The sequence below is a fragment of the Pristiophorus japonicus genome, chromosome 16 (assembly GCF_044704955.1).
Source record: "Pristiophorus japonicus isolate sPriJap1 chromosome 16, sPriJap1.hap1, whole genome shotgun sequence".
Taxonomy (NCBI): domain Eukaryota; kingdom Metazoa; phylum Chordata; class Chondrichthyes; family Pristiophoridae; genus Pristiophorus; species Pristiophorus japonicus.
This window is the reverse complement of record NC_091992.1, coordinates 76,810,435-76,824,729: the sequence shown is the minus strand read 5'-3', so window position 1 is coordinate 76,824,729 and position 14,295 is coordinate 76,810,435. Positions and strand designations below refer to the sequence as shown.

General features: G+C 51.2%; 1 protein-coding gene across 1 annotated transcript in view; it reads right to left on the bottom strand.

Moving 5' to 3' along the window:
• Positions 1-2,099: 2,099 nt before the first annotated feature.
• The window catches only part of pkd1b (polycystic kidney disease 1b), a 370,954-nt gene continuing 358,758 nt past the window's right edge, over positions 2,100-14,295 (bottom strand). Inside the window, exons 39-41 of the mRNA XM_070856829.1 lie at positions 10,321-10,455; positions 7,456-7,770; positions 2,100-2,837 (exon numbers count right to left, since the gene is read on the bottom strand). Coding sequence (XP_070712930.1) covers positions 2,100-2,837; positions 7,456-7,770; positions 10,321-10,455 — 1,188 coding nt within the window. The remainder of the gene's footprint in view (positions 2,838-7,455; positions 7,771-10,320; positions 10,456-14,295) is intronic.

Sequence of the window (14,295 nt, the reverse complement as noted above, 5' to 3'; positions counted from 1 at the left end):
CACCACTCCCGCCCGAAACCCCCTCTCCGCCACTTCGCTGGCGGATGGCCAGGGGCCACCTGCCCTTCACCCAATACGCGCGCACTACCCGTTATAAAGTGCAACATCCCCACTGACACCTGGGAATCCCTGGCCAAAGACCACCCTAGGTGGAGGAAGAGCATCCGGGATGGCGCTGAGCACCTCGAGTCTCGTCGCCGAGAGCATGCAGAATACAAGCGCAGGCAGCGGAAGGAGCGTGCGGCAAACCAGACTCCCCACCCACCCTTTCCTTCAACGACTGTCTGTCCCACCTGCGACAGAGACTGTAATTCCCGGATTGGACTGTTCAGTCACCTGAGAACACTTTTAGAGTGGAAGCAACTCTTCCTCGATTTCGAGGGACTGCCTATGATGATGATGATGATGATGATGACCCGTGTGGGAAGTGGACCAGCGGCAATTAAACGAGAACCGGGCGTTAAAATCTCCCCGGCCTGAAACTTGGGCCAGCGCGTGCGATTCACACTCGCTCTGCCCCTACCTCCCAGAAACCCGCTCCAGTTTACAATCAGCCCCAAAAACCATTCCTGCCACCATTTCTATTCAAGCAGTTTGAGCTGACTCTGTACGACCAGAGCAATGTCCTCAGAAGTGAAAGAACACTGATGTATTTATTCAGCTCGTCCGCCAAACCTCATACTTAACCTGCCCAGATAATCCCCCAAAGGATTAATGTGGAATTTAATTGTTATCAGACTCCTAATTCTGCCTACTTTCCTTTTTTCTCTTGTGCTATTTAGCATTCCTGATACTATCTCCTGTTACACACAGCAGACAAGATTCTGAGGGGCATTGACAGGGTAGATGCTGAGAGGTTGTTTTCCCCGGGCTGGAGAGTCTGGAACCAGGGGCACAGTCTCAGGATAAGGGGTCGGCCATTTCAGCCGGAGATGAGGAGAAAATTCTTCATTCAGAGGGTGGTGAATCTTTGGAATTCTCTGCCCCAGAGGGCTGTGGATGCTGAGTCTCTGAATATATTCAAGACTGAGATCGATAGATTTTTGGAGTCTGGGGGAAGCAAGGGATCTGGAGATCGGGCGGGAAAGTGGAGTTGAGGTTGAAGATCAGCCATGATCTTATTGAATGACGGAGCAGGCCCAAGGGGCCGTAGGGCCTCCCGCTCCTAATGCTTAAAGTTCTTATGTTTGTTGCACTTATTTCTATTTTATTTACAGCTGAACCTTTAATAGAATGAAGTACGTTTTTAGGTTAATTTGTCTGCACACATCTCTATTTAGCCCTGACAGTCTGACCACCTGAACCCCTGACCGACAGGAGCCTTGTCCTCCAGTATGGATATAAAAATGCTCCTTTACTCTTGCGTCTACTCCAATTTATCTGCTCCAAATCATGGCTTGCCCTCCAAAATATCTTAACAGCAGCATTAAGCAACTGAAATCTAGTCGTACAATTACCGCTATTCACCAGACACTTTCCCCAGGTGCACGTAGATACTGTTTCTGGATCGCTACCAACTCTAATTTGTACCATGTTGAATAAGCTTCTCGCTGTCGGTCAAGTGAGTGGATGTTACACATGGCACCACTGTCAGTGAATGAGAGGATGTGTTAGAACATAGAACATAAGAAATGGAGCAGGAGTAGGCCATTCGGCCCCTCGAGCCTGCTCTGCCATTCAATACGATCATGGCTGATATGATCCTGGCCTCAGCTCCACTTCCCTGCCCGCTCCCCATAACCCTTGACTCCCTTATCATTAAAAAATCTGTCTATCTCCATCTTAAATACATTCAATGGCCCAGCCTCCACAGCTCTGGGGCAGAGAATTTCACAGATTCACAACCCTCTGAGAGAAGAAATTCCTCCTCATCCCCGTTGTAAATGGGCGACCCATTATTCTGAAACTATGCCCCCTAGTTCTAGATTCCCCCATCAGAGGAAACATCCTCTCTGCATCATATCAAGACCCTCAGAATCTTATACGTTTCACCTCTCAGTATTCTAAACTCCAATGAGTATAGGCCCAACCTGCTATAAACATTATCACTGCTTCCCCCTCAGTGCTCGAGAGTGCCTCCTCCTGGTTACTGTGTGTGATCACTGGTGGTTTCCCTCTGCGCTTTCAGTCTGCCACGCTCTCCTCTTGACCGGGGCCTGCTGCCTGTTCATTCCTCGATCCTGGCCTTCCTCGCTCTTGGGCCTGGCTTTGGCCACAGGCTCTGAGCTCGGTACCAGCCTCTGGCTGATGCCCGCTGACAGTGAGGGCCCGGACTGCCAGGCCCTTCGCCCGGGCACATCACCGATCCTGGAGCCGACCGGCGGGGCCCCGTGGGCTGAACTGGCCACTCCCGCGGGGCGTCGGCAGGCCGAGCCTTTGCTGAGCCGGAGGCCGGAGACCGCCGACTGGGAAATGAGGCTGTGGGTCCTCGGTAGCTGGAGCCACACGCTCGGTGGAGGGCTGGTGATCCTTCTCTCCGCCTCGCTCTTCTCCCTCCCGCCCAGCCTCTGCCTCTTCCGATTAATCCTGCCCTGCACCCTCTCCAAATCGGCCTCGATCCGGTACAAGTCGTCGGTGACTTTGTTGACCCGGTCAAACTGTCCGAGGAGTTTGTTGACGGCGGGCAGCAGCCGGTCCAGGTAGGCCTGAATGTCGTGGGCCTTGGCGGCCGGACTCTCCGGGAGGGTCAGCTCCTCGGACCGCACGGAGCCAGATGAGACGGTGCAGTCGGAGAAGCGGGACTCGCTGCTCGCCGATACGAGCCGAGAGAAGCCGGAGGTTCGGGAAGCGCCTGTCGGCAGCGACTCCATCCCTTCGAACTTCACCTTGTGACGGAACTGCGGTGAAACAAAGGAAAGGGTTCGGTGAGGCTCGGTGGTTCAAAGGTTACGCCAGATGGGAGTTTCATTCATTACACTCAGCTGGGCAATACACTATGGGCCGATCAACGGAGTAAAGACTCGCTGGTCCAATTAGTGCCGTAGTTTGTATTCAACGCTCACCACAGGGGCACCAGCCCATATCCTACACATCAACAAGACCCAGGAGCGGTGGCTGGGACAGTGCTGCCATCAGCCATGGTCCAGTGGGAACACGCTCACCTCTGAGTCCGAACATTGGTAAAACGTCCTGCTGCTTGTCCATGTTCAGGATAAGGGGTCGGCCGTTTGGGACCGAGCTGAGGAGAAACTTCTTCACTCAGAGGGTGGTGAATCTCTGGACTTCTCTACCCAAGAGGGCTGTGGAGACTGAGGCCTGGATTTCAGGCTTTTCAGTTCTCGGGGCCAAACCGGAGGCGGGGCGGGCAAGTTACCGGCCCGGGAATAGTTTGTGCTTTGTTAAGGAAGTTTGGGCATCTGGGCCCTGTGTCAGGGGTGCAGCGCGAAGGGAGGCGTTGTACACTTTTCGTGACGCAAGGCTGGGAAACACGCGAGCTAAAGTGTCGGGCCGTGTGTGTCCGAGAGAGGCCGGAGGCGGGGGGGGGGACGACCTTAAAAATCCCCCAAAACATTCCCAAAACATTGCCCACGTCACCACAACACAAATTGCTAAATAGATGAAAAGAACAAACACTTACACTTACCCGTGGAGTACTTTACTTTCCTCACTGTTGCCGGCTATGCCGGACCACTCTGCTTACCCAGGCGGTCATTGTGGGCGGACCGATCGGACAAAAGGCCAAAATACTGCCGGTGTCACAACCAGAGGCATTGCACACCCGGAGCAGCTCTTCCCGGCGGTGCTGCTCAGCGCCACCGCAAAACGGGACCGGAGGATCACGGCAGGGCGCTGGAGACCTGAATGCCGCCTTTCACGCCGCTCCAGGGCAAAACCCGGAACGCAAAGGTCCGGAAAATCCAGCCCTCGGTCTTTGAGTATATTCGAGATAGAGATCGACAGATTGTTCAGTATTAAGGGAATCAAGGGATATGGGGATAGTGCAGGAAAGTGGAGTTGAGGTAGAAGATCGGCCGTGAGCTCATTGAATGGCGGAGCAGGCTCGAGGGGCTGAATGGCCGACTCCTGCTTCTAATTCTTATGTTCTCATGTGGGACCTCCCTACCTCTTGGAGCATTGGCCTGCAGGGTTAAATGGAGCCACACAGGAAGAATCCCTCTGTTGGCGATGGAGTGTGATAAACCACGGTCGGCAGCAGTAGGACATGGAGCAGCGGTAAGGTGGGCAGTGGCACCAAATGTGAGCCAATAGCATTGGCCGCAACTGTCTGGCTGCACCAATGAGACGGAGCCGGGCTGCACCAATGAGACAGAGCCAGGCTGCACCAATGAGACGGAGCCGGGCTGCACCAATGAGACGGAGCCGGGCTGCACCAATGAGAGGGAGCTGGGCTGCACCAATGAGACGGAGCCGGGCTGCAGCATGATCAGTTTAGACGGATTGCAAAAGTTTCTATAGATATGTAAAGAGAAAAAGGTTAGTAAAGACAAACGTAGGTCCCCTGCAGTCAGAATCAGAGGAAGTCATAACGGGGAACAAAGAAATGGCAGACCAATTGAACAAGTACTTTGGTTCGGTATTCACTGAGGAGGACACAAACAACCTTCCGGATATAAAAGGGGTCGGAGGGTCAAGTAAGGAGGAGGAACTGAGGGAAATCCTTATTAGTCGGGAAATTGTGTTGGGGAAATTGATGGGATTGAAGGCCGATAATTCCCCAGGGCCTGATGGACTGCATCCCAGAGTACTTAAGGAGGTGGCCTTGGAAATAGTGGATGCATTGACAGTCATTTTCCAACATTCCATTGACTCTGGATCAGTTCCAATGGAGTGGAGGGTAGCCAATGTAACCCCACTTTTAAAAAAAGGAGGGAGAGAGATAACAGGGAATTATAGACTGGTCAGCCTGACATCGGTAGTGGGTAAAATGATGGAATCAATTATTAAGGATGTCATAGCAGTGCATTTGGAAAGAGGTGATATGATAGGTCCAAGTCAGCATGGATTTGTGAAAGGGAAATCATGCTTGACAAATCTTCTGGAATTTTTTGAGGATGTTTCCAGTAGAGTGGACAAGGGAGAACCAGTTGATGTGGTATATTTGGACTTTCAGAAGGCTTTCGACAAGGTCCCACACAAGAGATTAATGTGCAAAGTTAAAGCACATGGGATTGGGGGTAGTGTGCTGACATGGATTGAGAACTGGTTGTCAGACAGGAAGCAAAGAGTAGGAGTAAATGGGGACTTTTCAGAATGGCAGGCAGTGACTAGTGGGGTACCGCAAGGTTCTGTGCTGGGGCCCCAGCTGTTTACACTGTACATTAATGATTTAGATGAGGGGATTAAATGTAGTATCTCCAAATTTGCGGATGACACTAAGTTGGGTGGCAGTGTGAACTGCGATGAGCATGCTACGAGGCTGCAGAGCGACTTGGATAGGTTAGGTGAGTGGGCAAATGCATGGCAGATGAAGTATAATGTGGATAAATGTGAGGTTATCCACTTTGGTGGTAAAAACAGAGAGACAGACTATTATCTGAATGGTGACAGATTAGGAAAAGGGGAGGTGCAAAGAGATCTGGTGTCATGGTACATCAGTCATTGAAGGTTGGCATGCAGGTACAGCAGGCGGTTAAGAAAGCAAATGGCATGTTGGCCTTCATAGCGAGGGGATTTGAGTACAGGGGCAGGGAGGTGTTGCTACAGTTGTACAGGGCCTTGGTGAGGCCACACCTGGAGTATTGTGTACAGTTTTGGTCTCCTAACCTGAGGAAGGACATTCTTGCTATTGAGGGAGTGCAGCGAAGGTTCACCAGACTGATTCCCGGGATGGCGGGACTGACCTATCAAGAAAGACTGGATCAACTGGGCTTGTATTCACTGGAGTTCAGAAGAATGAGAGGGGACCTCATAGAAACGTTTAAAATTCTGACGGGGTTAGACAGGTTAGATGCAGGAAGAATGTTCCCAATGTTGGGGAAGTCCAGAACCAGGGGACACAGTCTAAGGATAAGGGGTAAGCCATTTAGGACCGAGATGAGGAGGAATTTCTTCACCCAGAGAGTGGTGAACCTGTGGAATTCTCTACCACAGAAAGTAGTTGAGGCCAATTCACTAAATATATTCAAAAAGGAGTTAGATGTAGTCCTTACTACTCGGGGGATCAAGGGGTATGGTGAGAAAGCAGGAATGGGGTACTGAAGTTGCATGTTCAGCCATGAACTCATTGAATAGCGGTGCAGGTGCGAAGGGCCGAATGGCCTACTCCTGCACCTATTTTCTATGTTTCTATGTCCTCAGTTTGCCCATCGTTCTAATACTTGGTGACCCTGTTTCCATTTGGGGCTTTGGAAGATTGAGGTCAGCATGGCAGCAATAACCAACATCAACGTCAGCATCGTCAAATTTAAATGTTTCTTCATGTTATTGTACAGTAAACAAATACAGGGACGTTGGGTCACAATATCCACTGAGCAAGGATTGTTTGCAGCAGTTTTCGATGTGTGTGGGTAAAGCACAGGATAGAGGTACAGTAGGGGTTAGGGGTATGGTCACATAGTGGGTATGTTACTGGGCTAGTAATCCAGAGGCCTGGACTCATGATCTTGGGTCAAGAGTTCAAATCCCACCATGGCAGCTGGGGAATTTAAATTCAGTTAATTAAATAAATCTGGAATTAAAAATCTAGTATCAGTAATGGTGACATGGAACTACTGGATTGTTGTAAAAACCCATCTGGTTCACTAATGCCCTTTCGGGAAGTTAATCTGCCGTCAGTACATGGTTTGGCCGATATGTGACTCGAGACCCACAGCAATGTGGTTGACTCTCAATTGCTCTCTGCAGTTCAAGGTGGCAGCTCACCACCACCTTCTCGAGGGCAGTGGGGGATGGGCAATAAATGCCGGCCTTTGCCAGCGATGCTCACATCCCATGAATGAATAAAAAGGAATATCGCAGTGTGCGTTTGTGCAGCTTGGGCCTATAATCATTGGAGTTTAGTAGATTGAGAACTGATCTTATTGAAACGTTTCAGATAATGAGGGGGCTTGACAGAGTAAATGCAGAGAGGATGTTTCCCCTCATGGGGGAAATCTAGAACTAGGGGACATAGTTTCAGAATAAGGGGTTGCCCATTTAAAACAAGAGGAATTTCTCCTCTCAGAGGGTTGTAAATCTGTGGAATTGTCTGCCCCAGGGAGCTGTGGCGCTGGGTCATTGAATATATTTAAGGTGGAGATAGACAGATTTTTGAACGGTAAGGGTGTCAAGGGTTATGGGGAGCGGGCAGGGAAGTGGAGTTCAGGCCAGGATCAGATCAGCCATGATCTTATTGAATGGCAGAGCAGGCTCGAGGAGCCAGGTGGCCTACTCCTGCTCCTATTTCTTCTGTTCAAACCTTCCAGTAACTCAGCGACTGGCACTCCCGCACCCCGATTGCCATCACTGAAGCTCCAACCCAGCTGCCAGCGATCCTCGGCCAATCTCTGCATTTACCTCCTTTGCCTTGGTGAGTCCAATCCAGAGCTTGAACCTCTTAATGAAGAACTCGATCATCTCGTAGTCTTGCGGCTCGATGGCTGGACGGTACATCTCTGCCCGGACGCCCCTGTAACCCTGGATGGTGATGGCACTGAACAGGCTCCTCGCCACCCACAGCAGGCACAGCAGGTAGCTGAGGAAGTAGATGGGCGCGGTGACGGGGTACTGGCGGACCGCTTCCCGCAGGGACACAGCTCCTCGCGAGAAGGCAACCAAGGACAGCAGGGTGTGCCTGAACGTCTTAAAGTCCTCCAGAGCAGGAGAGAACATCTGGGGGGGGAACACAAGGGAAGATCAGTCGGGGCCCTTCCTGACAGAAATACGCCACCATAGCAATTAAAACAAGCCCTTCGGCCCAACCAGTCCGTACAGGTGCTTACCCTCCACAAGTCGTCCTAATCTCAGGTACCTGTCCCGTTCCCCTTTCTCTCTATCCCCCTTTCCATCAACCACCTGACTAACCAGCTCTGAAATGTTGACACGGTCTCTGTTTCACTCACTAACTCCAGTCATGTATTCTGCAGCTTCACAATCTTCTGTAAAAAAAAGTTTCCCCCGCTCTCTGTCCAAAATGACTTGCATTTAATCTGGTCTCTGTGTCAGCTCATTCTGGGCCACTCAATCACTGGGAACAGTCTGGGGCTGAAAATGCCCTGTTTTGCGCCTCCTGTTAACGCCTTCGGGGGGGGCGAGACTGCTTTCACAGGGGGTGGGGCGGGGGGGCAGGGAGGAGGCATGGGGGTCCGGGGGGGGGGGGCGGCAGGGGGGCTACCAGTTCCCACGGAATCGCACGGGAGTTAGCGGAGGCTGCCGCGGGCGGTGTCTGCGCCAGCCTCGCGGGTCGTGAACTGGGCCGACATCCGCTCGCGGGGCGGAAGTTAACGGAGAGGCGGGGATCGCCGCGCGTGCCGCCATTTTCTACTTTTGGCCGACTGACCTGTGCTTTGTCGTGGTATGGTCCGGGCCGCCTGGTGGCCCGGCAAGGTGCGCACCACCCTCCCCTGTAACGGAGCAGCCCGAGGAGCGCTGACGAAGGCGCCCCCCCCCCCACAATCCACCTCAACAGGAAGCTGAGTGCGTGACATTGCACTCCACTTCCTGTGAGGTGCGGTAACCGGAATTGCGCGACTCGATTACTGCCCCCAAAAGGGGCGCTGGGGAATTTAGCCCCACCCCGCTGTATCTATCTACTCTGTCCCAACCTTTCATAGTTTTTCACTGCCTCGATCAAATCATTCCCTAATCTCCTCTGTTCCAAATGAAAACAGCCCCAATTTTTCAAGCCTTCCTTTGTATTTGCATTTCCTCATACCAGGCAGCATCCCAGTGAATCTCACCACCGTTTCCTCTCCACCTCTCCATGGTCACTAAATTGTCAGACTGTTTGTTCGGATGAGCAGAAATTTTCTCCAACTAAATATTGGGAAGACCGAAGACATTGGGGCCGAAATTGCCCCCCGCCGGAAACGTGGCACACCGACCGTGCTTCTGTTGGTTTTACCGGCGCGGCGGATGCGGAGGCCTCTTGAGCGAAATTCCGCTCTTCGGCTTTTACTTTCCCGCGGCCTGGAAGTCGGTCATAATGGGGGCGGAAGTGCGGCAGTGAGCGGAAGTTCGCACACTAGAGGGGCGGAAGTTGGGGGGGTGGAGGAGTGGCCGCCGCTGTCGGTCATCAGCGCAGCGCTGATGAGGTCATCACGGTGACGTGTCACCATGGCTCTCCACTTAAAGGGGGGAGCCTCTGCACATTACCCATTTTAATCGCTTCACCATTGGTGGTCGTGCCTTCAGTTGCCCAGGCCCCAAGCTCTGGAATTCTCTTCCTAAAGCCTTCCATCGCTCTACCTCTCTTTGCTCCTTTAAGATGAACCTTAAAACCTACCTCTTTGACCAAGCATCTGTCCTAATATCTCCTTAGGTGGCTCGGTGTCACCTTTTGTTTGATCACACTGCTATGAAGCTCCTTGGGATGTTTCACTATGTTAAAGGCGCTATATAAATGCCACTTGTTATTGCTGTACCCACAACAACACCTTTCCGATAATGTGGAGCCCAATATTGCTCCAACTGTGGTTTTACTAAGTTTTTATAGAGATGCACCATTGCATCTCTGGAGAGTCTAGAACCAGGGGTCACAGTCTCAGGATAAGCAGTCGGCCATTTAGGGCTGAGATGAGGAGAAACGGGTTCACTCAGAGGGTGGTGAATCTTTAGAATTCTCCGCCCCCGAGCGCTGTGGAGGCTCAGTCTTTCAGTATATTCAAGACAGGGAGCAATAGATTTTTGGATATTTAGGGAATCAAGGGATATAGGGACAGTGCAGGAAAGTGGAGTTGAGGTAGAAGATCAGCCATGATCTCATTGAATGGCAGCGCAGGCTCGAGGGGCCGAATGGCCGACTGCTGCTCCTAATTCTTATGTTCTTATCTCCACTTTTATATTCTATACGCAGTATTCTATATGGTCTTATCCACATGAGGAACTGCTTTTCCCAATTCCCTCTGCTCTTCCACATCATCCAGCTTTCCCAATCCCTTCACCTCCCGGCTTCTGCACCGTGGGCCCTTCTCCTCCCGGCTCCTGCACCGTGGGCCCTTCTCCTCCCGGGCTCCTGCACCGTGGGCCCTTCACCTCCCGGGCTCCTGCACCGTGGGCCCTTCACCTCCCGGGCTCCTGCACCCTGGGCCCCACCCTTGGTCTGAATAAATTAATCCCCCAAAGGAAATGCTTGCCCTTCACAGGGTTCCACAGAGAGATCTGCGTGGGCCTGACCGGATCGCAGTTCTCTCTCACGCTGCGACAAAGAGTTGCGATACCCACCACATAGCCGCACTGCGCGTAGACCATGACGAGCACGAGGAAGATCAGGGCTGCAGCCGACAGCTCGCGAAATGTGCGCTGGAACGTCTTCCCAAACACGCACCACCTCCGCACAAAACGAAGCTGTCCGACAATCTACGGAAAGAAAGCATTTATATAGCGCCTTTCAGAACCTCAGGACATTGCAAATTGTGCTTTAAAGGTAATTACATAAGAACATAAGAACATAAGAATTAGGAACAGGAGTAGGCCATCTAGCCCCTCGAGCCTGCTCCGCCATTCAACAAGATCATGGCTGATCTGGCCGTGGACTCAGCTCCACTTACCCGCCCGCTCCCCGTAACCCTTAATTCCCTTATTGATTAAAAATCTATCTATCTGTGATTTGAATACATTCAATGAGCTAGCCTCAACTGCTTCCTTGGGCAAAGAATTCCACAGATTCACAACCCTCTGGGAGAAGAAATTCCTTCTCAACTCAGTTTTAAATTGGCTCCCCCACATTTTGAGGCTGTGCCCCCTAGTTCTAGTCTCCTCGACCAGTGGAAACAACCTCTCTGCCTCTATCCTGTCTATGCCTTTCATTATTTTAAATGCTTCTATAAGATCACCCCTCATCCTTCTGAACTCCAGCGAGTAAAGACCCAGTCTACTCAATCTATCATCATAAGGTAACCCCCTCATCTCCGGAATCAGCCTAGTGAATCATCTCTGTACCACCTCCAAAGCTAGTATATCCTTCCTTAAGTAAGGTGACCAAAACTGCACGCAGTACTCCAGGTACGGCCTCACCAATACTCTGTACAGTTGCAGCAGGACCTCCCTGCTTTTGTACTCCATCCCTCTCGCAATGAAGGCCAACATTCCATTCACCTTCCTGGTTACCTGCTGCACCTGCAAACTAACTTTTTGGGATTCATGCATAAGGACCCCCAGGTCCCTCTGCACCACAGCATGTTGTAATTTCTCCCCATTCAAATAATATTCCCTTTTACTGTTTTTTTTCCCCAAGGTGGATGACCTCACATTTTCCGACATTGTATTCCATCTGCCAAACCTTAGCCCATTCGCTTAACCGATCTAAATCTCTTTGCAGCCTCTCTGTGTCCTCTACACAACCCGCTTTCCCACTAATCTTTGTGTCATCTGCAAATTTTGTTACACTACACTCTGTCCCCTCTTCCAGGTCATTTATGTATATTGTAAACAGTTGTGGTCCCAGCACCAATCCCTGTGGCACACCACTAACTACCGATTTCCAACCTGAAAAGGATACATTTATCCCAACTCTCTGCTTTCTGTTAGCCAGCCAATTCTCGATCCATTCTAATACATTTCCTCTGACTCCGCGTACCTTTATCTTCTGCAGTAACCTTTTGTGTGGCACCTTATCGAATGCCTTTTGGAAATCTAAATACACCACATCCATCAGTACACCCCTATCCACCATGCTCGTTATATCCTCAAATAATTCCAGTAAATTAGTTAAACATGATTTCCCCTTCATGAATCCATGTTGCGTCTGCTTGATTGCACTATTCCTATCTAGATGTCCCGCTATTTCTTCCTCAATGATAGCTTCAAGCATTTTCTCCCCTACAGATGTTAAACTAACCGGCCTATAGTTACCTGCCTTTTGTCTGCCCCCTTTTTTAAACAGAGGCGTTACATTAGCTGCTTTCCAATCCGCTGGTACCTCCCCAGAGTCCAGAGAATTTTGGTAGATTATAACGAATGCATCTGCTATAACTTCCGCCATCTCTTTTAATACCCTGGGATGCATTTCATCAGGACCAGGGGACTTGTCTACCTTGAATCCCATTAGCCTGTCCAGTGAAGTGTAGTCACTGTTGAAATGTGGGAAACGTGGCAGCCAACTTGTGCACAGCAAGCTCCCACCAACAGCAACGTGGTAATGACCAGATAATCTCTTTTGGTTGAGGGATAAATATTGGCCAGGACATTGGGGAGAAATCCTCCGCCTTTCTTTGATAGAGTGCCATGGTACCACCTGAGAGGGCATCTGAAAGACGGCACCTCCGACAGTGCAGCACTCCCTCAGTACTACACTGGGAGTGTCAGCCTAGATTTTGTGCTCAAGTCTCTGGAGTGGACTTGAACCTCTGACTCAGGCGAGAGTGCTGCCTACTGAGCCATGGCTGATACCTATCGTAGATAAATGAGTTAAACGTAAACAGTGTCCAAAACTCTACAGATACTACATGTGCAAGCTCATAGTCAACACCATGCACACACAAATGGAATGTGTTGTACTACATGGATAGAATGTTCCTTTGCATTAAGTACACACACACAGGTGAGTGGCTGGGCAGTTTGTTCCCAGATCTCTTCAGCCAGACGCTGGGAAATCTAATCCAGCTGTTTAAAATGGTTAAAGGATTTGGTCGGAGAGATAGAAACTATTTCCTCTGGTGGGACAGTCCACAGCAAAGAGGCATAACCTTCAAATTAGAGCTTGGCCGTTCAGGGATGATGTCAGGAAGCTCTTTTGGATATTGAGGGAATCAAGGGATATGGGGACAGCGCAGGAAAGTGGAGTTGAGGGAGAAGATCAGCCATGATCTTATTGAATGGCGGAGCAGGCTCGAGGGGCCGAATGGCCAATTACTGCTCCTAATTCTTATGTTATGTTCTTATGTTCTTCACAGAAACCATAGTGGAACAATCTGGAACTCTCATCCCCAAAATGTTGTTGGGGCTTGGAGGGCTCAACTGAAAACTGAGACTGAAAGATTTTTGTTAGGCACGGGTGTTAAGGGTTGTGGAACCAAGGCGGGTAAATGGAGTCGAGCTGAGATCAATTGGATGGCAGAACGGCCTGAATGGCCTACTCCTGATCCTAAATGTGCAACTGCCCTCTACATCCCCTGGAGGGGATGGGGAGGAATACCTCCGGCCGGTATCGACCAGCTCAACGTCACTTGTTAGCCAGAGCTGGGATCAGTGGAGTGTCAAACTTTGTAGGTGTCCTTCACGCTCGACTGCTCCCACACTCTGCACAGTCTGTACCAACACTAACCCCAGTCCTAGCCCCCTGCACAGTCTGTACCAACACTACCCCCAGTCCTAGCCCCCTGCACCGTGCACAGTCTGTACCAACACTAACCCCAGTCCTAGCCCCCTGCACAGTCTGTACCAACACTAACCCCAGTCCTAGCCCACTGCACAGTCTGTACCAACACTACCCCCAGTCCTAGCCCCCTGCACAGTCTGTACCAACACTAACCCCAGTCATAGCCCACTGCACAGTCTGTACCAACACTAACCCCAGTCCTAGCCCACTGCACAGTCTGTACCAACACTACCCCCAGTACTTGCTCCCTGCACAGTCTGTACCAACACTAACCCCAGTCCTAGCCCCTGCACAGTCTGTACCAACACTAACCCCAGTCCTTGCCCCCTGCACAGTCTGTACCAACACCACCCCCAGTACTTGCTCCCTGCACAGTCTGTACCAACACTACCCCCAGTCCTTGCCCCCTGCACAGAAAGTACCAACACTACCCCCAGTCCTTGCCCCCTGCACAGTCTGTACCAACACTGCCCCCAGTCCTTGCCCCCTGCACAGTCTGTACCAACACTAACCCCAGTCCTTGCCCCCTGCACAGTCTGTACCAACATTACCCCCAGTCCTTGCCCCCTGCATAGTCTGTACCAACACTACCCCCAGTCCTTGCCCCCTGCACAGATAGTACCAACACTACCCCCAGTCCTTGCCCCCTGCACAGTCTGTACCAACACTACCCCAGTCCTTGCCCCCTGCACAGTCTGTACCAACACTAACCCCAGTCCTTGCCTACTGCACAGTCTGTACCAACATTACCCCCTTTCCTAGCCCCCTGCACCGTGCACAGTCTGTACCAACACTACCCCCAATCCTTGCCCCCTGCACAGTCTGTACCAACACTACCCCCAGTCCTAGCCCCCTGCACAGTCTGTACCAACACTACCCCC